This window comes from Podarcis raffonei, chromosome 13 (assembly GCF_027172205.1).
Source record: "Podarcis raffonei isolate rPodRaf1 chromosome 13, rPodRaf1.pri, whole genome shotgun sequence".
Classification (NCBI taxonomy): domain Eukaryota; kingdom Metazoa; phylum Chordata; class Lepidosauria; order Squamata; family Lacertidae; genus Podarcis; species Podarcis raffonei.
In genome coordinates, this window is record NC_070614.1 from 19,141,341 (window position 1) to 19,168,977 (window position 27,637).

At 44.2% G+C, this 27,637-nt stretch overlaps 1 protein-coding gene across 4 annotated transcripts; it reads right to left on the bottom strand.

Annotated features, from left to right (window-relative positions):
- DDX42 (DEAD-box helicase 42) lies at nt 1-27,549 on the bottom strand. Of its 4 annotated transcripts, none has more exons than XM_053361706.1 (20): nt 27,406-27,548; nt 27,179-27,226; nt 25,523-25,592; nt 23,372-23,605; nt 22,567-22,717; nt 21,304-21,365; nt 20,773-20,809; nt 17,296-17,445; nt 16,448-16,552; nt 14,479-14,598; nt 12,342-12,518; nt 10,509-10,637; nt 9,281-9,380; nt 7,766-7,813; nt 6,823-6,920; nt 6,368-6,644; nt 5,256-5,482; nt 4,525-4,635; nt 4,264-4,362; nt 1-2,702 (listed from the first exon to the last, which is right to left on the bottom strand). In XM_053361706.1, the coding sequence occupies exons 3-20, from the start codon at nt 25,540-25,542 to the stop codon at nt 2,004-2,006; spliced, it is 2,844 nt and encodes a 947-aa protein (XP_053217681.1). In that variant the 5' UTR covers nt 25,543-25,592; nt 27,179-27,226; nt 27,406-27,548; the 3' UTR covers nt 1-2,003. The 4 variants fall into 4 exon arrangements, with proteins under 4 accessions (XP_053217681.1, XP_053217680.1, XP_053217682.1 ...); XM_053361705.1 differs by having other exon boundaries at nt 25,523-25,649; XM_053361707.1 differs by lacking the exon at nt 25,523-25,592 and having other exon boundaries at nt 27,406-27,549.
- Nucleotides 27,550-27,637: the final 88 nt, after the last annotated feature.

The following is a 27,637-nucleotide window of genomic DNA, read 5'->3' on the forward strand; positions in this document are numbered from 1 at the left end:
TTGTCCTTGTAATAAAACATTTACTAGAAGAGAAAGCGGAAAGTAAAGGGAACAGCATGTCACAGAATCCTGACAGTTTCAAGATACTTCTTCATAAAAATGAGAAGCAAGAAGTGAACTATTTTCAGCAAACAAGATTTTTCTACCACTCTGGCAAAAAAGAAAAAGAAAAAAGAATCTGATTAAAGAGCCCAAGAACACACTGTTAAAAAAACCCAAAAACCAAATATTTTTACATTTGCTTCTTTCCAGATGTGTGCGCGAAACAACCATTTCGGGGAAAAGCAGCACATTGTTTCAGACAAGTCCCGCTTCCAACATTGCTGCACAAAAATGCTTCTTCAGCAGCCAGTCTCAAACTTACAAAGTTTGAAATCTTCCTGGTTCAGCCCCCAATCACAATTAACTTGATGCTATATAAGAAAGATCTCCCTCCCCAAGCCTGTTTCACCCTTGGGTGGTGAGGGGGGGGGGAGGGGAAATAACTTCTGGAACATTCACAAAGCTATCTACACAAGATCCCACCCAAATGGACACTTTTCATCTTGCCAGCCGGTGGGCAGGCTATATCCTTGTGGCTCCATGGCCCATCTTTGTGTATCCTCTTCAGGCTTAATGTGGCTCCTGTTGCCCATACAGTACACATGTTCAGGGACCAAAATGAGTAGACACAAGGATCATTCTTGGAGGCAGAGGAGCTCCAGTCTAGGCAACCTGAGATTCTGCTAGTCTTTGCCAAGCGGTCTTTGTTCCCACAAGGACACATTCAGAACACAGAAGATGGTGAATTGTGTAAAAATGTAGACTGGCATGGGGAAGGTTAGCATTCATTCTGTCTCCATGTGTGTGTGTGTGTGTGTGTGTGTGTGTGTGTGTGTGTGTGTACACATGTATGCTGTTCTACTGGGCAGAAGGAATCCTTTAGCTCCAGCCAAACTCATCATACCTGACTTAGGTATGGAGAAGAATGAGACAAATTTGCAGGCTGCATCACCTGCATATTTACAGCCATCTCCCCACTACTCTTAGGAACAGAATCTCAACCTCTCTCTATTGGCTATTAGCATGCTGATACTAACAAGGGAGTAGGAGGAATGAAATGATTTAACCTTTGGCCTGTCCTCTCTCTACCTGAACTGTGGACAACTGACAAAAAGAGAGATTCAGGAGTCAAGCCTGAGAACCTGCTCACCAATCCCCAAATAAGGAGAATTTAAGCTACTCAGCAGTGATGCATCAAATGATAAGGGTAAAAAAAGATTACTTGCAGAAATGGCACAAGTCATAATGGAACATTATGATTTCCATGCAGGATTGTGTGTAGATGGGCAAGATCAACTGTGAGCCCCCCCCCTTCCCAAGAGACCATTATTTTCCTGTATCTGTTGCTTGCAATGGCCAACAGTGACCCAGTCGAAACTACTGTGTTTTCCTGTGATACTTTACACGTCTCATTGTACTGCTGGATACATGCAAAATCATATAAACAGGAACTTGGTGGTTGTGCCTGGGCACAGATGGCCATTGCGAGCGGCGAACGAAGGTGTAAAAGCATAATGACAATGGGGATGAAAAGAGGGCTACTGAATAGGGCTGATGTAGCAGGCATGCCACTTACTGGGAGATGGGTTAGTGTACAAGTTCACATTGATCTGAATAAAACAAACCTACCCAGTTCAAAGCCTCTTTCTGGAAACATTCAGTTAAAAAAGAAACACTCTCAAAGATCTTTTGTTCTTGGTGGGTGAAATCAATCTTTTGAAGTCCCTCGAGCTGGACGGATTTTTAAAAGTCAGAGCGCTGAGGAATTCCAAGAAAGGGAACACTTTCCTTTTGATCAAAGCACAACACTGACGCGCCACTGAAGTGAAGCTGTCTGCAGACGCACCAGCCGAGGCTTGGTTTGGGGATCATTGCTGTCCATTGCTATGCTTCTGAGTAGCCACGCAGAAAGGCCCTCTGGAGAGTGACCGAGAGGGGCACCTTGCCACTTTGCTGGGCTCTTAGCTGTCCCACCGACTCTTCTTGCGCTTTGGGGGCTCCGGAACGACAAAGCCATCTGTCTTGTTGTTGTCCCTACTACTGCCTCCATCTGCCTTGTTGTTCTCCCTGCTGTTGCCATCTTTCCTGCTCTCAGTGTTCCTAGTCTCACTGCTTCTGCTTTCGCCGCTGTTCCGGCTGCTGTCCCCATTGTTCCGGCTTTCCCCGTGGCGACTGCTGCTGCTCCCACCGCCAGCATGTCGGCTTTCCCCATGGCGATGGCTGTCCCCGTGGCGGTTGTCCCCGTGGCGATAGCCTTCCCCGTGGCGCTGGCCTTCACCATGGCGACCGCTCCCGTCGCCGTGGCGCTGGCCATCGCCGCCGTGGCGACCGCTTCCCCGGTTGTCGCCATACCTTTCTCTACCTCCGCTGCTGCCCTCTCTGTTGCTGTTGCCGGCGTTCGGACTGTTGAACCCCTGAACGCCAGGAGTCGGGAAGGTGGGGACGCTGTTTAAGTTTCCGGCGCTTGTGAAGCCTGTCATGCCCTTTGGCATGCCTGCCATGCCCATGGGACTGTCGGGTCTTGCCGAGTTCTGCTGTGCTGAGTTGCTTGGCACGGAGTTTAAGCTGCCAGCACTGGTCCACCCACTGGCACCTGCTGAAGAGCTGCCCGTCTTCTGGTTGCTAAAGCTGGCAGCAACAAAATGGCTCTTATACTGGGACTACAGGAGAAAAGAAAAACACCATAACCAATATGAGGATTCTTAAGCTTCTGTTTTCTGCCTCTTCTCAGTGACACCAACCACTATCAAAGATTGAAGGCTGGGTGCTGGATGGAAGGGGATTTTGGAAAGTTTGAGGTTGAATCCTGACAAGACAGAAGTACTGTTTTGGGGGGACAGGAGGTGGGCGGGTGTGGAGGACTCCCTGGTCCTGAATGGGGCAACTGTGCTCTTGAAGAACCAGGTGCGCAGCCTAGGAGTCATTCTGGACTCACAGCTGTCCATGGAGGCGCAGGTCAATTCTGTGTCCAGGGCAGCTATTTATCAGCTCCATCTGGGACGCAGGCTGAGACCCTACCTACCCACAGACGGTCTCGCCAGAGTGGTGCATGCTCTGGTTATCTCCTGCTTGGACTACTGCAATGCGTTCTATGTGGGGCTACCTTTGAAGTTGACCCGGAAACTACAACTAATCCAGAATGCGGCAGCTAGACTGGTGACTGGGAGCGGCCGCCGAGACCATATAACACCGGTCTTGAAAGACCTACATTGGCTCCCAGTACGTTTCCGAGCACAATTCAAAGTGTTGGTGCTGACCTTTAAAGCCCTAAACAGCCTCGGTCCAGTATACCTGAAGGAGCATCTCCACCTCCATCGTTCTGCCCGGACACTGAGGTCCAGCGCCGAGGGACTTCTGGTGGTTCCCTCGCTGCGAGAAGCCAAGTTACAGGGAACCAGGCAGAGGGCCTTCTCGGTAGTGGCACCCGCCCTGTGGAACGCCCTCCCACCAGATGTCAAAGAGAAAAATAACTACCAGACTTTTAGAAGACATCTGAAGGCAGCCCTGTTTAGGGAAGCTTTTAATGTTTAATAGGTTATTGTATTTTAGCGTTTTGTTGGAAGCCGCCCAGAGTGGCTGGGGAAACCCAGCCAGATGGGCGGGGTATTAATAAGTTGTTGTTGTTATTATTATTATTATTATAATAAAGTGGGTGTACCTTACTGCTCAGAGATTTCTTCCCGTTAAGGGGAAAACCCAGCTATATTTTTAATGTGAGAATGGAATTTCAACGAGTAACGCTTTCTAATATTAGGACATCTACTGCAATGTATGGCTTGGTTTAGTTGCTGGAGTATTCAGGCCGATTTTACCAAACTTATCTTTGCCTTCAGTATCTCTGGCACTAGACTACATACTGCACTTCCTTCCACTCTGCCCATTCATTGGTATGGAGGAGGGCTGACTTGCAGTGCCAATAGGAGCAAGCTGGAGCTAAATGCTGGGGGAATGTTGATGGCTCCACCTCGGGTCAATGAAAACCTTGCTTGCCGAAGAACTTGTGATAGACCCAAGGGAAATTCAGTTTACAGGCTGGGCAACGACCATACTGAAGCAGGCAAAGCTGCTGGCAACCAGCAGCTCCTTTCCCTTCTGAGGTGGTTTAAGGAGTTCACAGGCACAATGGCCACACTTGGCTAGAAGCCAAGAAAGCAGTAGCACCACAAGTGCCAGACAGAAAGGGGAGAGAATAGGTAGCAGGGCAGTTATCGCCATACCAACCTGGAATGCTGCCTTCATTGCAGACAACCGGTCCCCCATTGCTCCTGAGGATGGTTTGTATGCCTCATAGTTAACCATGACACTGTTACTCCCACGGTCCTGCGACACAAAGATGTTGGCAGTTAGCGCTGTGATACTTGGGCTGCAGTGCTATACATACTTACTGGGGAGTACGTCTCAATGAAATAAACGGAACTTACTTCCAAGTAGACATATACATCACTGTTAGTCTATATTAGTATACTGAATCTCAACGCTTACCACGCTCTCTGATCCAAGGCCAGGCCGCTCACGGTACCCCAGTCCACCACCGCCAATATTTAACTTCTTGCCCTTCCCTCCCTTGAAACGTGATTTCCGGAACCAAGCATTCTGGAGAAAAAGGATAGTAACATTAATAGGAGATGAAATATGTGACTACCGGGCTATGGATTGCTTCAACTAATTTAGACTACAGAATTCTGGCTGGAAGTGCAAAAGCAATACCAAAAATTAAAAGTACACAAGCACATTACAGTCAAGTTGTTGTACGCTATTTGACAAATAAAGGAGAGTTAGTTTTTGTGTTTTGGAGGGTGGTGGGAGGAACCCAGAGAAGGCCACTTGAACTACATATTGGGGGAAACAAAATATCACTTATTTGTAGAAAAACATAGTTCCCTGTTTTAAGTAGCTTCTTTGCAAGATGCCTCCAAATTGCATGAGAACAATTAGCACAAGATAGAGATAAAATCTGCCATGACTCATTCCTTAGATTTAAAGACAGCTCTCTGTATACTGCTAGTGCCCAGTGTTGTTGTTTTCCTAGATGTTAATCTAGCTCAAGCAGTGGAAATGCAGCAAAATCTATTTCAAGGTAAAACCCCTTTTTCTTTTTAAATATACCACATACTGTGTTATATTATTTGGTTTGGCTCATAATTACACACAGAAATGTTAAGTTTCAAGTTGAGGAAAGGCTACAGTGCTTCTTCAGGTTTTGACAAAGTTACCTGCATGGCCAAGTCCAAGAGCTCTTTTGTGACGTGCTGATTGGCTCCTTCCAAATTCCGAACAAGATCTCCAGCGAAGTTGCTATCCTTGTGAGTCAGCAGGGTGTAGGCCACGCCCTTCTCTCCTGCTCTCCCCGTGCGGCCAATTCGGTGGGTGTGGGTGTCAATATCACGGGCCACGTCATAATTGATCACAGTCTTAATGGAAGGAATATCCAGACCACGAGCTGGACACAGGAGATGTCGGGGGTCAAGACAGTTTCGCAGCAATTCTCATATGCGTTCTGCTTATATCACATCTTGTCAGCAAAGGTTGAGCTTACTCTGCTCAAAACTCTTTCCCACTGCACCACCTTCAATTCTAGGAAAGCTTCAGTTAACAGTTGAAAGCAATCAAGTTATCCTAGACACTTTCTGTTAACGCTGGCCTGTATTCTTAAGACTGTATTGCAATTCCAAAAGAGACAACTGTATTATTCCCTGACTGAAAATAGGTTCGGTTGCACTGAACTCTGATTATACTAAAAATAATTTTAGCTCCTCCTAAGGAAAAAAAAATAGGAGGGAAATATTTAGTGGGGATTTAGAACGAATTAATGAGACAGTGAAGGAGGGCTATCTTTTTCAAAACACTGATCAACTAAAAGTCCGAAGAAGAAGAAGAGTAGTTTGGATTTGATATCCCGCTTTCTCATTGCCCAAAGGAGTCTCAAAGCGGCTAACATTCTCCTTTCCCTTCCTCCCCCACAACAAACACTCTGTGAGGTGAGTGGGGCTGAGAGACTTCAAAGAAGTGTGACTGGCCCAAGGTCACCCAGCAGCTGCATGTGGAGGAGCAGAGACGCGAACCCGGTTCCCCAGATTACAAGTCTACCGCTCTTAACCACTACACCACACTCTCTAAGATTTATTTAGTATCTTCAATACATAGTCCACATCTATCCAGCAGGCTGAGAACAACACTCTCTGAACCACGGTAGATGTAAAGAACATCAGGGTAGGTGGATGAAAACTGGCTTAAGAGATAACACAACGTGAAGAGGGAAAGGGGGTCAAGAACGTGGTTTGGAAATTGCTCCCAGGTTTTTAAAACTTCCAACTTGCACCCCTACCTGCCACATCCGTAGCAACCAGAACTGGGAAGGTCCCCTTCTTGAAATCCGAGATGACCTTGTTTCTTTCACTCTGGTCCATGTCACCGTGCAGCAGACCCAGGCTGTGCCCCTCCTGCTTAAGGTTGTTGGCCAGCTCCTCTGCATTTGCCTTCTTGGTAACAAAGAGGAGGACACTCCCCGAAGAGGTGAACTCCACTAGGCGGCTGGTCAGCCAGTTCCACTTGTTGGGGCCAGAGGAGAAGATCTCCACAATCTGAGTGATATCTTCATTTGCCTGTTGTGTGAGGAGGAGGAAGAGGAGTAAATAAGAGGCAAAATGAGAATATCGGGATATATTTAACACGAGAGCAGAGATGGAGGAAGAAGAAAAGAAGCATTATACTATGCACACCCATGGCTTCTCTCTTTGCTCTAGTCTATTTCAAACAGCGTTTTTTCAAATGTTATATTACCTCTCCGATATCTCCTTGCACCACTCGGATTGGATCAATTAGAATGTCTCTGGCGAGCTTCTCGATCTTCTTCCGGAAAGTTGCACTGAACAGTAGAGCTGTTAAGCCAGGAAAATAGTACTAATGTTATATACACAAAGGTGCAAAGGAGTGCAAGCTCACAAGGAAGCCACCCCATCCACCAGAATTGTATGAAAATCTAGATACATAGGAATTGCCTGTGATGATTCACAGGTGAGTGACTATTGCAGGCACGCCCAAGTTCTGTCTTGGGGGCCTAATCCAGCCCGCTGGTCGATTTAATCCGCCCTTCGTGGCAGTATATGTCCTGGGGTAGAACCCTAAAAAAAGCTAAACAACCTTGGGGTTAAATCCTAAAAAAGCTGAACAACTTCAATCTTTAAAAAAGCTGAACAACTTTGGATGGCCCTAACGCATGATCACTTCATCAAATCTGGCCCTTTTTGAAAAAAGTTTGGGCACCCCTGGATAGCATCACATTTGCCATGCGTACAGCAGTACCAGAAGGACACATTGTGGTTAGGAGTGAGGTGAAAGATGCTATCCAAACAGCAGAGAAGCACGGAGGCAATGGGAGAGGGTAAATGACAAGGAGACGGTGGTTCTGTATGCCCGAAAACTACCTATATATGAACAAGATTTTAGAACACTCCAAATGTCTGGGAAAGGTGAAAAATCGGTGAGTGGGTGGGTGGGAAGACAGCAGGCTGCCCTTGCTTAACGAGAACAAAATGTTTGCAAATGCATTAATATAACTTAATTTCTTTCTGGTCTAAGTATGGGAATTGGAAACAGTTTTGGGACACAAATTAAAGCTGCCCCGCCCTGAAGGGCTCACCACATATATTTACAAGAACAAAACAGTTCTGTCTCACACAATACGTATTTCAATATATTTTATATTCAGGAAGTCCACACTCACTCTGCCTTTCAGGGCGCACGTGACTGGCAATCGATCTGACTTGGTATTCTGGATGAAAAGAAGAACAAAGTTCCAGTCAATGTACAGTTTTCAGATGCTGAAAAGCAGCTGCATTATAAACAGCCAGCTGGATGAAGAGAGCATGGCACATAGTTCATGATGGAAAGTGCTCAGTCTCTGCATTCTAAGGCAACACCTTTTTATTTCAAAAAATGCAGAATCATCCACAAGCTCAACTTCCAGTAGGTCTTGAATGAGATGTTGATACATTTGAACATCAGGCTCAGAGTTTCTTGTTTACAAAAAAGGGTGCCCCTTTAAAAAGACATTTATTTTAAAAAGGCCTTTAAAATCAATATATCATGCAACTAAGTGACAAATTTGACAAAGAGCAAATATTTATCTGTGGGCTTGAATTTGTTTTTCAGCAAAGCATATTTTTGCAGCCATTCTGGTTCTTGTTTATTGTTGTAATTAGAAATATTCTATGCCCCAGGAAAAAAAGAAATTAAGGAAGAAATCTGTGTTTCTTTCAAAGTCAACTAAAATTGAGGTTTGGGAAATAAGCAAATATATTTATATTTGAACAAATCTTCAAGAGGCCAATGATTATTGCACTCAAAATAATAGAGTTGCTTTGCACCTGATATACATAGCCTCTGTTCCACACACACACACACACACACACACACACACACACACACACACACCAACCACAAGACACTTTCTCTTAGGCACTCCTGGCCTAACCAAGAGAAAGAAAGAAAACAGTTTCTCCAGCAATGCCCAGCCTGCCCTTCATATACTATGGGTGAATGATATGGCTGCAGAACTGGGTGCTCTATGCCACTTCTACCACGACCTGTGCCCTACTTTGTACAATGAAGATTGAGCAAATGAAAGAGGTAGACACACACACACACACACACACACACACACACACACAAATTCCTTTGGCCACAAAATGCTTGCTTGAACGAAAGGGTATTATGGAAGATATTTCTGCCCGTGCTTTGAGAGACTTCTGAAGAAAGGAAGTTCCAAAGGCTGGGAGTGGTCACTGAAACCTATCCTTGTGTGTGCTTTCATAGGGCCATCTGGAGCACAAGAGCGCCACTAAGAATTCCTTCTCAGCTAACCACAAAGTTGAGGACAGGACACGTAACACAGCTTGGTACCAATGTTAAACGGCCATAACAAGCACGTTTGCGTTTTATTTTTACTTCCCAAATTTGCACTATTCTTCACTGGGTCAAACCACTTTTCTTTCTCATATTCCTTCATGTGAAAGCCTTCATTTTGCACCACCACCCTCATCTATTATCCAGAATGTCCTGTACTTTTCCGTAACACTGTTATTTAGTTGCTGCTGAGTGCGTAGCCCAAGAAATGCTTCAGCCTTTGCACTCTTTCACTAATGGATTCCTATGACATAGAGGATGATATGAAGTTGTGGGGAACGTAGGCCACCACTGTGACATATCCACACTGCAGCCAGTATTACTGAGTACATACCGAAACCCATGTCAAACATTCTGTCGGCTTCATCAAACACAAGGTAAGTGACCCTCTGAAGGTTGGTTGCTTTCTTCTTCACGTGGTCAATCAAACGGCCCTGAATGGAAATATTTAACAGCAGCAAGCTAGTCAGAAAAGCCAGTATCAATGCATCATTCAAACTAAAACGTAAAGGCCAGTCGTGTCCGACTCTAGGGTTGTGCGCCCATCTCACTTAAGAGGCCGGGGGCCAGCGCTGTCCGAAGACACTTCCGAGTCACGTGGCCAGCGTGACAAAGCTGTAGCTGGCGAGCCAGCGCATCACACGGAAACGCCGTTTACCTTCCCGCCAGTAAGCGGTCCCTATTTATCTACTTGCACCCGGGGGTGCTTTCGAACTGCTAGGTTGGCAGGCGCTGGGACCGAGCAACGGGAGCGCACCCCACTGCGGGGATTCGAACCGCCGACCTTTCGATCGGCAAGTCCTAGGCACTGAGGTTTTACCCACAGTGCCACCCGCGTCCCAGATCATTCAAACTATGTTACAGTAATTCCTTGGTCATAGTGGTTATACTGTTATAATTGTTGTATTTTAATCTTGTTTTTAAGTTGTATTCATTCAACTTGTTTTTATTATTGCTTGTTAGCCGCCCTGAGCCCAGCCTTGGCTGGGGAGGGCGGGGTATAAATAATAATAATAATAATAATAATAATAATAATAATAATAATAATAATTCTGCTCCAACTTTCCCTGATATTGTTTGTGGTCCTTTTTGAACAACAGGGTCCTTAGTGATGGTGTGTGATGGTCAATAGTAGCTGGCTAAGAGCCAAGGAAAGCTCTGAAGGCCACCTTTAAAGGAAGACTCCCAACCAGAGTCCAGTGAGAGGGAAATAGTTTGGTTGTGTCAACAACAGACAGCTAACTGCCAAAGCAGTTTCTCTTGCCCTTAGGAATTCTACTCCAGTTTGGATCCACATTTTCTGAATCCAGTAAGGGGAAAAAATGAGGTAGGTTCACATAAGCCACTAACCAAAGAATGAATCATAAGGTATTGCTTTTTATTTAGAACAGAAAAGAAGCATATTGCAAGCCATTCTCAGAATCCCGTAACCCTCAGGGCAGCCTTCCACAACCTAGGAATGTTTTGGACTACAACTCCAGCTGCAGCCAGCAACATCTGGAGGGCACTAGGTTGGGGAAAGATGCCTTACAGCAACACAAGTACCTGGAAGAAATACTCACTGGGGTGCAGACAACAATTTCTGCTCCTTCCTGCAGAGCCTTGGCCTGCTCCCACATGCTTCCTCCACCATACACTGCTACGGAGCGTAGATTGTAGGCCTTCCCAAAGCGCTTGCATTCAGCGTGGATCTGAAGGCACAGCAGTTCACAGAATATTGGTAACACTACTTCAAAAACTACCAAGTAGATTTCTTGTTTGTTATTCTAACTCTCCTTTCCAGTGACTGAATTTTCTTCTGCCTTTTGTACATCAGTCCGGCCACCTTTGTACCTGTGGCTCACCCCTAGAGCTTATCAGGATCCCTCTTTGCTGGCCTCAGACCTCACTTTTTCTGTATCTGCTCCCTCTCTTCTTTTGTTTCCATCCCAAACGAATTTGCTAGAATAATCTGTATACATCACATCATTTCTTTTTTACTTTCTCTTTTCTCTCTTTCTTCTCCACACTCCTTTTATCTTGTTGCATCAAAAAGTTTTAATAAAAAAATTACGAGACAGAAGAGGCAGAATTTCAGGGCGGATTTCTAGCATCCCTGTTTTTTATGTTGAGTATATCATATGAAAGCAACCAGAGGAAGTCTTATTGTGACTGGAAATTGAGCCACTTGCCACCAGGCAGCATAAAAGTAACATTCCACTTTTAATAATGAAAATCTTAACGGTGAAACAACTGAAGCACAGATGGACAAGCCTTACTCCCATACCCACTTGCAACAGGAAGGTGAAGCTGGTGGCGGCCTGACTAGTTTAGTTACAACCAGCCCCCTTTAAAATCTTGATCTCAACACTGAGGGGTGAGCAGAAGCGGTGAATGCAGAGTTCCTCCTTCTCTATACCACCTATGTAAGAAGCCCTCTTTTGACCCATAAAGGCTCCAAAAATGGGTCTCTGGGACTTACAAAAGAGCATGGTATTTGAAGTCCTGCATGCATCAAGTCCTGCACCACAATATCTCATTAATAATAAAAGTAATTTATTATTTGCACCCCACCCATCTGGCTGGGTTTCCCCAGCCACTTTGGGCGGCTTCCACAAAGACCAAAAATACACTAAGATGTCACACATTAAAAACTTCTCTGAACAGGGCTGCCTTAAGATGTCTTCTGAATGTCAGGTAGTTGTTTATCTCTTTGACATCTGATGGGAGGGCATTCCACAGGCGGGCGCCACTACAGAGAAGGCCCTCTGCCTGGTTCCCTGTAGCTTTGCTTCTCGCAACGAGGGAACCGCCAGAAGGCCCTCGGCGCTGGACCTCAGCATCCGGGCAGAATGATGGGGGTGGAGACGCTCCTTCAGGTATACTGGGCCGAGGCCGTTTAGGGCTTTAAAGGTCATTACAACTCCTTAGATAAAAGTGGCAAGCCAGAATCATAGCTGTCAACTTTTCCCTTTTTTTTAAAGGGAAGTTCCCTTATTTCGAATAGGATGCCTTCCAAGAAAAGGGAAAAGTTGACAGCTATGGCCAGAATGCCTCTCTGCTAAAGCATGGCAATTTTTCTGGAATTGTAGCATAGTTCTGAACCTCCCTTTCCTTGTAGGGTTACCAAATAAATTTCAGAAGCTTTCTACCCGAGCTGCTCTTTGGTGACCAAGGTATGCAAGATGGGGTTTTTCCCCAGAAAAGTAAAAAATTCATTACCAACTCATTTCCCCATAGAAAACCCCTTAATTTTAACTGGTCCCCCCTTTTTTCGGTAAATCTCCATATACCATTATCCCCAACCCAAATTAAAACAACAACAAAAACAGCATAACCTCCTCAGATGGATAATCTGTTCCAGGATTTACTCCCCCCCCCCATTTCTTTCCATGATGCTCCAAACATTTCTTTACCTGCTGGCACAGCTCTCTGGTTGGACATACAATCACTGCGATGGGACCATCTCCTGGCTCCAGCTCCTTCTGATCCATGATGTGAACCAACATAGGCCAAATGAAGGCTGCAGTTTTCCCACTGCCGGTCTTTGCAATACCGATCATGTCTCTCCCACTCAGGGCCACTGGAACACCCTGAAGGAGGGGGGGAAAACCCACCCACATTTTAAATCAAGCAGTTTCCCAAAACAGAGCTGATGACTCTCAGCTCAGGGTATGGTTTTGAAAATATTAACCTTCATAAAGCCATGAGGATGTGCACCCCAGCATCTGTTAAAAAAAGTCTGTAAAGTTTTTTTAGCATACCCTAATCCAGGGGTGTCAAACTCAAATTCATCGGGGGCCGCATCAGCAGTTTGGTCACCCTCAAAGGGCCGGTTGTATCTGTAGGACTATGTGTCCGCTCAATTTAAAAACAAGTGGAGGTTTCCTGAATGCATGTAAAGTGAAGTTTTCCTGTGTAGAACTGCCAGCGCCACTAGAGGGCAGACGTTCTCTGGCTTGTAGGCTGCCGCGCATGCGCTGAAGAGGCGGCTTTCTTGTGTCAAAAACAAAAAAAAAAAAAGCGAGAATAAAAGGTGAAGGCTGGTGGCCGGCAGCGGCTACACGGGCCACATGATGAGGTCTGGCGGGCTGGATTCGGCCCGCGGGCCTTGTGTTTGACACCTGTGCCCTAATCATTTCATACTCCACGTGCTCCTCATACCCTTGTCACTTCATCACATCTCCACTTTTCAATGTTTAAGTGCTTGTGTTTAACTGACAATGTTGTTAACTAAATAAACCAATATAAGAAGCAAATCTCTAAGCCCATTGTAACCCCAGCATAATCTCCAAACAGGATAGGGAAAACAACACAGCATTTTGCTCGTTTCATAAATTCCATTTTTTTAATCAATACCCCACTTGAAAAGACCCAGAGTAGATTTTGTAGTAGTAGTACAAATATTTATGTACTCCCTATGTGTAAATAATCAGTATACCATCGTCACCACTACCACCGTTACAAAGTATTCTAGGGGGTTTGTTGGAACCTTGGGGTTAATTATACCCTATGAAGTTAGTTCTGTTCCAAGTTGGCTTTATCTTGACATAGAAGTTAACATTCTTTTGACGCAAACTTGCAACACGGAATTATTATATGTAATTTTCCTTTTTCTTTTTTTGGAGAAGTTGAGATGCCTAATTAGGCTACAGCAAGGGTAGTCAACCTACCACCCACAAATGCATCTTTCTTGATGGTAGAATTTCTTTAACACCCACCAGTGCTCGATGGAAGGAGGATTCAGCTTGTGCCATAACTTGAACCCTCTACCGCCCACCTAGAATCCTGAAATGCCCACTAATGGGCGGTGGGGACCAGGTTGACTACCCCTGGGCTACAGCTATTCACAGGACTCCTTCTACTGTTTATTATGGTCCCAGTATTTTCCCCTAGGCATTTTAAGTACAGTGGACCCTCCGGATATGAACTTAATTCGTTCCAGGGGTCCATTCGCACCCCAAAAATTACATAAATAGAGGCGTGCTTCTGTACACGGCGCAACTTGAGCCCTTCTACGCATGCGGCGAAACCCGGAAGTATACACTTCCGGGTTTGCTGTGGCCTTAACCCAAAGATTCCATATCCAAAGGGACACATAAATAGAGGTACGACTGTTATCTACTTTGCTCTCTTCCATTTTCTCAAAGACTAACTGCAGCTCTAGAGGAGAAATAACAAGATATCAAAGGATAAACCAAGTACCAATAGCCCTTCTGGATAGAGAAAACTTTTTACACTTGTTAAGACAAAAAGGGCCCCCCTCTGAAATTTCAGGGCATCTTTATCTTTTTTTAAAAAGAAGTTCATTTGGTAGTGTTTCTAGTGGAAGGAAATTCTTTAGGCTTTTTTACACGTGGTAATTTTAAATATTCAAATCAATTTTATGGCAAATAATTACTGCCTTTACTTCTAAATTAATTAGCCGGCTAACCAAGTCACAAACTGATAACGTTACAACATCTCCCCCGCCCCCCAAGAAAAACAGACATGAGAGAAATAACAAAACTATACTTCGTTGGAATACTGTGAACACTGCTATGCAGGACTCACCTGGCATTGGATAGGTGTGGGTTGAGTGTATTCTGATTTTCTAATTTGATGCATAAGTTGCTCATCAAAACCAAAATGAGCAAAACTGCTTCCTGGTCTTGGAGGAGCTGCTCCAGAGACCTAGGGGAAAAGTTTTTCATTAAAACCATGCCTTACACTTTTGAGAGAGATTACTCAATGCACATTCTGATGTAGAGTCTATGTGAAAAGGAAGTTCGCTCAGTTCCGATCTCCAACAATGCTTATTGTGCTATATCCGCCTTATAGGAATATACCAGCCACCACAAATGATTAGCCTTTCTTGTGTTGAACTGAATTCAACATTCAGCTGAGGTAAAAACACCTGAAAAGCACAATGATGAAGGAAATGTCCCAATCTAATTTAAATTAAATTAGACTGGCAGAATAAAATCTTAGAATATGCAGAGCTAGCAAGATTGACAACAAGATTCCGAGATCATACAGAGCAAATACTCAATAGAGAGTGGAATATTTACAGAGAATACCTAAAAGAACATTGTAAAAATCTAAATTCTTTGGATTGACCTCTGCATGAAATAAGAGAACTTTACAAAATTAACACAACTGAACAACCTAGGAGAGATACAAGTTAAGTGCGCAGTTTAAAAAAATCACAATTAGGAATCAAAATGGGGGTGGGGATTGGAAGTCATGTTTGAATTCGTTACATGTGAATTTAAATCTTTTTTTAAAATGAGTGTTGATTTTGAATTGCCTTTTGTTGGTTGTTTCGTATTGTTTCATTCTCTATTTGTTTTGTTTTTAAAACCAATAAAGCATTAAAAAAAGGAGTGGGGAATGCCCCATGTTATCAGAAGCCCATATTCATGGGAGGATTGAGAGCGTGCACATCTTATAAAATCCAGAAATTCACCAACTGGGCCTCTACAAGTAGACCAACGTTAGGTATTTTTGAATGAAAATCAGAGGTTAAATGGAACAAACGACCAGCAATATCTAGCTAGAAGCTTGATCAATCAGAGAGGCCAGTGGAGTGAAGAGAATCCCAAGAAGGGGGCTGAAAGCCTGAATGACAACCAGACGCCCTCCCTACTACCAATCCCCAACAGAATAAGCTGAGGGGGAAGGTGTCCGAACAGCTAACAAGTACTGAAATACCCAAGGAAGCCTGAAGGTGACCAACTGTCAAAACCTGGTTAACCGTTTATGTCTGCTAATCACCATGCCTTTTATGCCTTCTGCAAGTTTTCTTTTTCTTTTTATTGACTTATTATACAGACGGCAAAACGAAGAAGCCTAAATTAACATTGCCTTCTACCGATAAGAAATAATAATAACTATTACAATAATGAAAATACTAAAAATATATTTACTTCCCCTTTTGAACTTCTATTCTGGTTACAATATATTACTATTATAAAACAATATATTATATCCTTTGCTGTCCCATATATTATTTTATTTCCCAGATTCAACCTAACCCTCCCCTCCTCTCCACTGCTTCCCTTCACCTGTGTGAGATCTTCCCATCATAATATTCTTTTCTGGTTGCTTTAATAAAATAGAATAACATGAAAACTGTTAAATTATAACTACTTCTTTTGTCCTTGCACGCTTAACAATTGCCTATTAAGAGTGCCTGCTGCAAGTTTTCTATGGTACGTCTCCCTACACTGGATCAAACTTTTCCCTCCGTCAAGCCGCATTATTCTTGCCAAGCCTCCTCAAGGTGCATTTTTACAAAGCAGCTACTGAATTGTAGCCATCCCACTACAAATTAACTCTCCTCTGCACCACTAAGTCCTTGAAACTTAACATACTGGCTCTCTTACATCCTTTCTGCTCTCTTTATCTTACTTGGATCATAACCTCACTCAGGAGGAGCCATGGCACATCTTTGCAAAGGTTCTGTGTCTGTTTATTGTTCGCCACACAGCTGTTATCGTGTCTGAACAAGAGACAATCCTCAAAGCAGGACTCATCTTACCCGGAGATTCAGCTTGTGGCGCAGCTCCACCACTTGCTGGGGGGTGAGGCTGGTGATTTCTTCATGCTCATCGTGGAAATTTTTCTCAAACGGTGGGTATTCAATCTGCAGGCCAAATAGTTCATGGTTAGTCAGGGATACCACCTTATCAATGAAAAATTGGTTGCTGCCTCGGCCCAAGTAGCGGGCTGCCATGGAATGTTTATGAACATTCTTGCTATGTTAACAGTTGTAAGCATAAAGGTAAAGGGTAAAGGGACCCCTGACCATTAGGTCCAGTTGTGACAGACTCTGGGGTTGCAGCGCTCATCTCGCTTTACTGGCCGAGGGAGGCGGTGTACAGCTTCCGGGTCATGTGGCCAGCATGACTAAGCCACTTCTGGTGAATCAGAGCAGCACACGGAAACGCCCTTTACCTTCCCGCCGGAGTGGTACCTATTTATCTACTTGCACTTTGACGTGCTTTCGAACTGCTAGGTTGGCAGGAGCAGGGACCGAGCAACGGGAGCTCACCCCGTCGCGGGGATTCGAACCGCTGACCTTCTGATCAGCAAGTCCTAGGCTCTGTGGTTTAACCCACAGCGCCACCCATGTCCCAGTTGTAAGCATAGCATCTGGCAAATGTGCAGCTTCTGTGAGACATTCAAAGAAGCACTTTAGTAGGGGGAAACTGAAATAAAAATCATGTACATTTGATTGTCTGGGCTTCTATGCAATGGAAGAATATAAGCACTGGAGCACATATAGCGAGGGTCTCTTCCTCTCTTTGCTTTAGTCAATGTATTACTATTGATTTTTGGATGAACTTAGCACTGGCGCTATGCTACTGATTGCAGAAATTCCCTCACCTCTGAATGATCAATAGGAGGAAGAGGGTCAATGATTTTTTTGGATGGTGCTATTGGATTGCCATCACTGTCATACTCCAGGTTGTCCTCCTCCTCTTCTGGAACCACGCCAGCAGTGGGATTTTCTGCCATGTAACGGAAATATGCTTCCTGCAGCAAAACAAAGAAATGTAACTGCATACAAGTGCCAAAGAGGACGAAATGCTATTGTTGTTTTCAGTTAATTACTAGCTACATTTAGAGACGGTCACTTACCCATAAAGAACAAATAACTTTGTCTATTTTAAAAGTTCTCTTTTCATCACAGTTAATTGTTTGGTGAAACCATAATAAAGAACTAACAAATTGGCTGGTATATTTCGCTTTTCCAGGAAACAGTCAGAAGACCTGAGCTGACCATCTCAAATGTTCAGTTAAAGCCACAAAAGTGTTTTCTGCTATGTCAAAATGTCTGGCCTTCAACGCTTAATTTCCAAGACGGGTGTTGTGTGCGTATGTGTCACATTTGCCTGGACATTACAACCACTGACCTCCAAATCTTTTTCTCTAACGCCGTATTTGTGAATAGGAATGATTGTGGTTACTCAGAAGTGATAGAAAAATACTCTGCACATGCTCAAAATTCTCTTTGTCTTTTTTTACTTTGCATTTACTTCTGCTGACTTCTTGGCTAGATGTCTGCGGCAAGTTAAAAGTCTCCAGGCAACCAAACAAGAAAAAAAATTCTGAAAACTGGAAGGGTTTTCTTTTAGGTTGGTTAGTCACTTACAGTGCATTGAACAGATGTAGAGCAGGTGCACAATGCATGGATGCCAATGCACAATCAGGAACCTTGACTGTACACTAGCAAGAGAAAACAGGCTTTGGTTCTACTTCCCATCAGCTGATGGGCAACAGAGCCAAAATGTGCTGGAATGGCTGTCCTAGCAAGCTCCCCATGGAGAACTTGCTTTCACAACTGATGCTGGCAAAAATGTGATGCCTCAGGTTCTTTAAAGCACCATGCAGGGCTCCATCTTAGGGACTGAAACATGTTGAATAACTTGAAATCACTGTGATGTCAGTGATTGACAAGTGAGCAGCCCTGCTCACCCGTCAAATTTGGTCCACGAGGCTCAGATCTGACAAGGATCTGTCCTGCAGCGCAAACAACAAAAATAACAACAAAAAGGTTTTCCACCCTGATCTAGCAGACATACATGATTGACCCTGCAGATATCTACTTTCTTGAACAGGAATTCCCCCAAAGAGTTCTCCTAACAATTATGCGCTCCCTTACAGGACAGGATAGGGTTTTTGAAACCATTTTGATATTTTACTATAGTAGGGAATACCCTATGTTCTCTAATTTGAAGATACAGAAAATAAGAAGCTCTTCCTTGTTTTAAAAAGTCAAATTCACATTTAAGAGAGACTCTCTCAAAAAAGGCACCTTCAGCATTTCCTCCAAAATGCAAATTTAACTGGTTAGAAAGTCACACTAATATTAAGTCTGATCAATACATTGCTACGACATTTTCAAGCTGTCCTTCCTCCAAGGAGCTCAGGGGAGGGTACATGGCTCTCCCCTCCATTTTATCCTCATTACAACTTTGTCAAGAGGACACAGATGATTGAAGGCTTAAGAAAAAGCCTAAGTAAATAACATTGGGTTGAGAAAAGGACCAACCAATCCTGAGAGCTTCATGGTCAAGCAGGGATTTGAACCCAAATCAACCACAATAGTTATTGGTGCAATTGGTTGGCATCCCTGTGCAGTATAACATTGTGGCTATCTGGACACCCAGCCAAGAAGGGTTAAAGAGGGGTATTCATTGAGAAAATTCAGGATATCCTGCAATAATCGGGGTGAGGTAGGAAATAAATAAATAAATAAATAAATAAATAAATAAATAAATAAATAAAAGAAGGAACAAAAGAAGACAGGAAGGGAAAGAAAGAAAGGAAGGAAGACATGACTTCATTTACAAATGAACAAGATTTCTATTTTCATTTATTTTTGCTGCACTGTAAATTTAAGCATTCCCTCTCCCCCATCGAGGGGGCTACACACTGTTTCTCAGCTATGTCTCAATCCTACTATGCACATTAAGAAGCACCTTAGATCTTCTTCAGAGTTAAGATGAATGCCTTGCAAAGCATGTTACATTAAGCCATAAAATAAGTTTCTCTAACTCTATGGCTCATCAGTGGTTCTCAACCTGTGGGTCTCCAGATGTTGTTGGACTACAACTCCCATCATCCCTGAGCTCTGGCCTTGCTAGATAGGGGTGATGGGAGTTGTAGTTCAGCAACATATGGGGACCCACAATAGGGACAAGTCCAGAGCATTGACTCATGAAAAGTTGCAATAGCCAGACTCCACAGGGGTTGGTGATTATGTATCACTGCACCACGAGGTGTTAAAATCAGTGCAGCTAACATGTGGCCCTCCGGATATTGCGAAACTACAATTCCCAGTAGGCCCACCACCGAAGACAATGGTCAGGAATGATGAGCGTTGTAGTTCAGCAACATCTGGAGAGCCACAGGTTAATCATCCCTGGGCCACATGCTTCAATCGTTGCTGATGAAGAAAGAGGCAGAACGACTTGCTATGGGGGCTGATTAGGAGGCAAGGTCAAAGCAGTAACTCATGCAGACATGTAGTGGGCAGATACTTTAGGCTGCTCAGGAGACATCAATTAGCCATTCCGTCATGGGCACACTAGAATAAGCCCCAGAACAGAGTTCAGGAATGACTGGGCTGGAAGTTCCAGATTTTGGATAACACGTATGCTTTTATAGCAGCATAACAAAGCTGTTTGACTGCACCAATAGGAGACTCATTGAAGCACAAGTCTGTGACAAGTTTTTAAAAAGTATGCAAAGTGGCATGGTGAGCTCTACAATACCTTATACCAGTGATTGCCAAACTTGGCCCTCCAGCTGTTTCTGGACTACAACTCCCATCATCCCTAGCTAACAGGACCAGTGGTCAGGGATGATGGGGATGTAGTCCCAAAATAGCTGGAGGGCAGAGTTTGGCCATCATTGCCTTATACAGTACTTAAATATTTTCAGCTGTTGCTTATATGGTCCACACCAATAGCTGTCAACCTATTTAGACCAGGACCCACTTTTATCATTAAACCTGCACGGGACCTACTTTTATTTTATTTTTATGTCTATCTTTCTGCTTCCTTCTCCCTTTTTTCACTCCATGTCCCCCCTTTAAAAAAAGAAAACGAAAGCCTAAAAAGCATTGGCTGTGCGCTGATGTGACTCACCTAAAGTTGACCTGCAAACCAGTTTGGGGTCCTAACTCTTTTATCAGCTGGGCTAATGGTCTGATGTATTTAGAAAGAACAGACTCCCCCCCCATCTTCTCAGCAAACAAAAATAGATCTGCTTTATTTCAAAGGATATCAGAAATGTGTGTTTGCACTCATTGATTACTGTTTTGTAATAGATAGAAAGGTTGCGTAGAAAACTCACTTGATCATCTTCCTCTTCAATATCATCGCGTATACCCCTGGAAAAATAAGCAGAGAAACAAAACTTCCCTGCAAATGTTCCACATACCCAGCTCCATACATTCAATCTGATTAGTGCCAATATAATGCAACACTGACAACATTCAGGAGCAACCAAACAAAAAACAAAAGAACACAAACATCTTATGTTCCAACCCACCAGGACCTGTCAAATTATGAAGAGTAAAATTGACTGAATTTCAGATCTATGAAGTGTGACAGAAAAGCTGTTTCACAGAACTATATAGTTGAAGGCAATGAGGGAGGTAACCTCAACACCCTGCTCCAAGGATAAGTCATCTATACACCAGCCCCTCAGAAATCAACCCTCATAAATTCAGATCACAGCCTTCAGGGAGGTTCAGAAAGGCTTAAAGATCTTAGCATGGCAAAATCTTCAAATATCCCAGCAGAAATAATGCAAGATGATCCCATGCTTCTTCTCAGTCTCTCACTTGTTTCAATGGGGCTGTGATATAAAAAAATAACTTACTTTGTATTTTTTCTTTCCTTGTCTTTGTCTTCCAATCTCTTCATGTCTCTAGCAGCTTGATCCTAATGGGTCACAAAAGAAATGTAACATTGCAATGCAGCACATTTCCCTATTCTTATCATATTGTTTAAAGGGTTTTTCAGTGCATATCACTGTATCTCAATACAAAACCATAGGTTCAAGGTGCTGGTATTGTTGCACAAAGCCCTATATACTGGGATACCAAAACATCACCTCACCCCCTACATACCCTACTGATCAGTGTGCTGCAGGAGAGGCCATCCTGCAGATACCATCCTATCAGGAGATCTGTTCTGCATGAATGTCAGAATTGGGCCATTAGTGTAGTGGCACCTGCCATTTGGAATTCCCTTTCACCGTGCATATCTACTGGCTCTTCAGCACTTGCTAAAGAAATTCCCCTTTCCAAAAGACTTCTAAAATCTTTGTCTCAGTGCTATCTGACCTAGATCTCAACTGATTTTATTTATGTGTTGTTTTAAACTGTTTCTAGTTTTATAGTTATTTTCAAAAAAAATTTTTATATACAACTGTTTTTAAACATGTTCCTCTTTTGTATATGCCATTATTTAATTGCTTTGAAATACCTCACGGGAAGCAAATTGTAAATGAAACAAGTAATTAAATGGTAGCAGTAGTAATTTGAATCCCTCCCCGATTGTTATGAGCAGGAGTTTGACTTGTACTTCTCAGACTAAATTATGAATGTATGAAGTGGCGACATCACCACTGCTGAATTCCCTCCTGAGAGGCACCTGCTTGGTTTCACTTCTCTGACATTTTAGACCCTAAGGTGCTGATTGCTATTGCTGCTTTTCTTATAGTAATAATAATAATAATAATAATAATAATTTATTATTTATACCCCGCCCATCTGGCTGGGTTTCCCCAGCCGCTCTGGGCGGCTTCCAACAGAACACTAAAATACAATAACCTATTAAACATTACAATAACCTATTAAACATTAAAAGCTTCCCTAAACAGCTTCCCTTGTTCTGTTCTGTTTGTCCTTGTCTTTACTTTCATGCTTGCTTATATGGCAACAGCTGGAGTTTGCTATAAACTACCCCAGATACCCTACAACAGAAGACGGATTTAAAATATTTTAAATTAAAATAAATACAACTGATAACATTTTTGTCCCATCTTCAGAGGTGCTGACTGTTATTCTCCTCAACAGTCATTTTTGGTGCATCTCAAAGCCACAAAATATCGGCCAGGCATTAGGAGAAGGTAACTTACCTCCACCTCTGCCATGAATGCCTCCAGTGGGTCATCTTCGCTGTCTGAGTCAGGTGGTTTGGAATGGAACTGCTGCCGAGTGGGGGAGTTCTCAGCGGGAATGTATGGCAAGTCAACGTTATTGGAATCTTCCTCCTCATCCTCAAAGTACCTGAAAATTCAGAGAGAGAGGAGGTGACACTGGGAAGAATCAAGTCAACACATAAGCAGACTTATAAGAAGGGGAAACCATTTGCTATCACACAGAGCCTAACACTGGACAATATTTTAGGAATTTTAAAAAAAAGTTTTTTTTGGGGGGGGGCACAGAACTAAAGAACAAACTCCATCTCTCAAATATCCACTCCAAGTTGTCTGGCAGCCTGATTTAGCTGTTGTCATGCAACCTTTATGTGGACTCTGGCTAGTCTTATGCTTGAGATGTCAGCTGTAAAATGGCTTAAGCCATGGGAAGGCAAACCTAGGCCCGGGGGCCAGATCTGGCCCAACAGCCTTCTAAATCCAGCCCGCAGACAGTCCAGGAATCGGCGTGTTTCTACATGAGTAGAATGTGTCCTTTTATTTAAAATGCATCTCTGGGTTATTTGTGGGGCATAGGAATTCATTCCCCCCCCCTTTTTCAAAATATAGTCCGGCCCCCTGCTGAAAAAGTTTGCTGGCCCCTGGGCCTTATGCCCTCCACTGGGACACTTCTTTTCACATATTATCAGGTAACACAACTATGTCTGCCCTATTAAAACAAATCATCGCAAAACTTTGGGCAACTCATTTAATGGGGATACAAGTGCAAAGGAGGGCAACTTACGCATTCTCCTCATCGAAGTTTGCTCGCTTTGATCCAATCTTGTAAAAAGAAGGCAGCTGTGGTGGTGGTGTCTTTCCAAACCCAGCTGAACCAGGGGCTCCGAAAGCACTGTGGGACTGTTGAGGGAGTTTTGGCTCTTCCTTCTTCCCAGTGGATATGGAGAAGCCACCGAAACCAAAGCCCCTCTTGGTGCCAGGGCCACCTTTGTTCCAATTCATGGTGTCAGCAATGCGTCTGAAAAAGATGCAATGATGTACTAAATATAAAGCCTCTGCCCATTTCAAAACAGTCCTTGTATGAACAAAACCCCATAGGCAACTAGCATAGAATTAAATAGGAAAGTCTGACTTAGAAAGATGAACAAAGCACCATTTATTTATTTATTTTGGTAAAAAATGCTCCCCCTAAATATCAATCATAGCAGTTGATTGCACTGACCGGCAGCAGCTACTTTTAAAAGATGAAAATGGGTATTTCTAGTATATGAATAAAACTCAAATTTACTCCAATGCAGATATTTTGTTTACTGATAGAAGCAGACTACCTTTTAAAGGCTTAATATCCAGTTCAATTCAATTCTATTGTTCAGTCATTTCTGTTTACCAAGAAAAGATATAATCTGCATTCAGATGGCAAAGAGTCCTAAATACATTTAAATATATGTAATACAATCAACTGCATCTTACTTAATATCTGTGTGGCTGACACTAATAAAATGTGGCAACCTTATGCATTAGCGGTTTTGTTTTTAACAATGAATTCAGGCTATCTTCTGGAATAAATATTTTTATTTAAAATGTCTGCAAGCTATTTATCCCTTAAAGAACAGTAGGCAATTGAAGTGCGAAAAAGAACCCCTGCTTTGTTAGGCCTGAGCTTACTAACAAGAACATTCACTGCTGTTCATCTTAAACCAAATCATAAATAATGTTATATAAATGCTTTGGGGGACATTTTACTACCCAAGAAAAATTCCAGTGTATCTCAAGGCAGTAAAATGTCCCAAAGAAAATCCATCTGCATTGCGTTTGAACAAAGACACTTAACAGAGCAATCCAAACCCACCTACTGGAAGGGGTATGAATGGACAGAGGTGCTCCTTGGCTTAGTTCTGCAGGTCACTGCTGTTGGAGGAGCTCCACTGTTAAGGAGTGCCCCAATGCACCCGCCCAAAGAGTAGGCAGGCAGGCAGAACCTTCTGGTGGTAGCATTCCTGCCCACAGTACCGTATTTTTCGCCATATAGGACGCACTTTTTCCCCTCCAAAAATGAAGGGGAAATGTGTGTGCGTCCTATGGGGCAAATGCAGGCTTTCGCTGAAGCCTGGAGAGTGAGAAGCGTCGGTGCTCCCCAGGCTCCAGGAAGCTATCCACAAGCCTTGCGCGCCCGGCGGAAGTTCCCCTGGGTGCGCAAGGCTTGCGGGTGGCAGCCCGCAGCACCCTCCGGAGGACGCCCCGTGCTTTGCGCAGGAGTTGCCGCCGGGCTCGCAAGGCTTGCGGATAGCAGCCTGTTCTGGGTGCTGGGGGAAGCTCGGGCTTCCCCCGCCCCAGCCCCACGGCTGGGGGAGAAAAAATTTTTTTTTATTCATTCCCTCCCCCCCCAAAAATTGAGGTGCGTCCTATGGGCCGGTGCGCCCTATAGGGCGAAAAATACTGTAATTCCCAAAATGGGGATTTTCAGGGAAAAGGGCTGACCAGCTGCCATCATGTGACAATAATGTGTCCAATCTGGGCCTCTTTGCTACGGCAGCCTGAGCAAAGGCACAAGGAACAGGTACACTTCCCTGCCCCTGAATTGTGAGAATGGCAGGGTTGTGGAAGTGGCTTATCGCTCCATCAAACCTCACCACCGACCGCCAGGAGTTTGGATGAACACCCTGGATCATTTTTGTTTGGGGAAAAACCATGTGACTTTTTTTTTTTTACATTGGCTGAAAAACACCAACCCACCCATCTAAATGGCAAAAATCAGCAGACTGCTTTGATATTTTATGACCCATACTTTTTTTTGGTTGTCAAAATGAGAGCATCTGCTTCACTGGCTCAGTTAGTTGGAACTTCTGTTTTTAAAGATGGATTTGTTACACTGGCTGATGAAAAAGCACCCCAAATACAAAAACCAGTTGATTTTCTAAGGCACTTAATGACTCACTTGCTGGAATTTGAGGACATTGTTTAATGCTGCGCAGGTGCTGTCCTAGGAGTACACTGTAGGTTTACTTCTGTGTGTAAAATGAATGCAATGAAAAGTGCAGCCCTGGAAGGATTTTGTCTTAAATCTGTGGAAGAGATTTGATTCAGCTCTTACAAACTCTACAGTGAATGCACATACGCGTCTAATATACATATTTTCATTGGGGATTCTTATCATGTGGATATCTGATGCTTGAAAACTATAAGTGCCACAGTCATACAGTCCACCTGAAAAAGTTAGGGTAAGAGAGAACAGCCTTGGAAGAGGAAAACAGATACACCCTGTGTTTGTAGGTATAAAAACAGGGAGCAGCCCTACTGGGAGATAGAGAATAAAATAGAGAACTGAGGCAGCTGGATACCGTACTTTGTAAATATGCACTATTATTGTTTACTTAGCCACTTCCATTTAAAACCACTTGACACTTCTTTTTCTAATTTGTCTTTCAATTCAAAACACTCTGTCCTTTTCTCCAGACATCAATGCAGCATACATGGGGCAGGCTGACCTGGCAAGTTTCTGAGCCTAACCTGAACTCAGACTCAGTCTGCTGCATCCAGGTCCACCAGCAATCATATAATGGTTCGTAGCTGTGCATTGGCTTGAGCGTTTGAAGCCATTGCCACAACGCATCTACTATAATGGTGACCAGCGCTGGCAGCTGTAGGTGGTTTGTAGGGTTCATAATCCACACACCTGTGGATTACATGTCTTCCTTGGCCCCTTCCAGTCCTATTCTTCTATAAATGTTACCTTCAGTTTTACAAATACAGCCAGCGCCGTCGTGGAAAGGAAGCGAAAACAAAAGCACGGCAGCTATTATTTGGAGTTCAAGCCCCACTTGCATGCCATGCCCACTCGGCAGGGGACTTTCCACTGTGCTCAGTGGGCTGACTTCTGAGAAAAGCGTGCACATGCACACGCTCGCTCCCTCGAGTCAGGCACGCAAATACAGTGGTACCTCAGTACTTACCATATTTTTCGCTCTATAAGACGCACCAGACCACAAGTTTTTGGAGGAGGAAAACAAGAAAAAAAATATTCTGAATCTCAGAAGCCAGAATAGCAAGAGGGATTGCTGCACAGTGAAAGCAGCAATCCCTCTTGCTGTTCTGGATTCTGGGATAGCTGTGCAGCCTACATTCGCTCCATAAGACGTACACACATTTCTCCTTACTTTTTAGGAGGGGAAAAGTGAGTCTTATATAGCAAAAAATATGGTAATTCATTCCAGAGGTCTGTTCTTAACCTGAAACTGTTTTTAACCTGAAGCACCACTTTAGCTAATGGGGCCTCCTGCTGCTGCTGTGCCGCCAGAGCACGATTTCTGTTCTCATCCTGAAGCAAAGTTCTTAACCCGAGGTACTATTTCTGGGCTAGCGGAGTCTGTAACCTGAAGCGTATGTAACCCGAGGTACCACTGTAACAAAAAGCGGCTCTGATCCTGTTGCCGTCCCCCCCTGGCCCTTTCAACGGGCGAGTACTTTTGCTATGTCAACAGAGGACTGGAGGCTGCAAGTGTGGAGGAGGAGGAGGAGCAAAAAGGCGGCCTTCAGGCTCGGAATCCCAAGTGTACGTCCGAAGATATTCCGATAATACCACCTGCCTACTTACCCTCGGTAAGGGCCGACGGCTGTGGCTGGAGACAGGAGGGCACGTCGCCTAGGAATGGGGAAAAAGAGAGAGAGACATCAGCTCCCCGAGGCCTCCATAGCCCCGCTAGGCCTCAGCCCCGCCCCCTCCTCCTCTTCCTTCATATCCAGGCAACCCAGCAGGAGGAGGGGCGGCCCGGGGGCCTATTTCCAGCCCCTCTTCTCCCCCACTGCCTCCTCTCTGCTTACCCGCCGCCTCGTCAGACCCTCGCGCGGCTTCCTTCCCCCCCTCCTCGGCTACCTTCCTCCCTCTCTACCCGGTTACTACGGAGAAAGAAAACGGGGCGCGACGTCGTCGGCCGCGACGCGATGACGCCATCGCGCACAGCGCGGCAGGCGACGGCCCTCTCTCCGCGCCTTTGCGAAGGGGCCTTTCGCTCCTCCGCGCGCGCCCGGGTGACGTCGCGAAGGGCGGGAAACC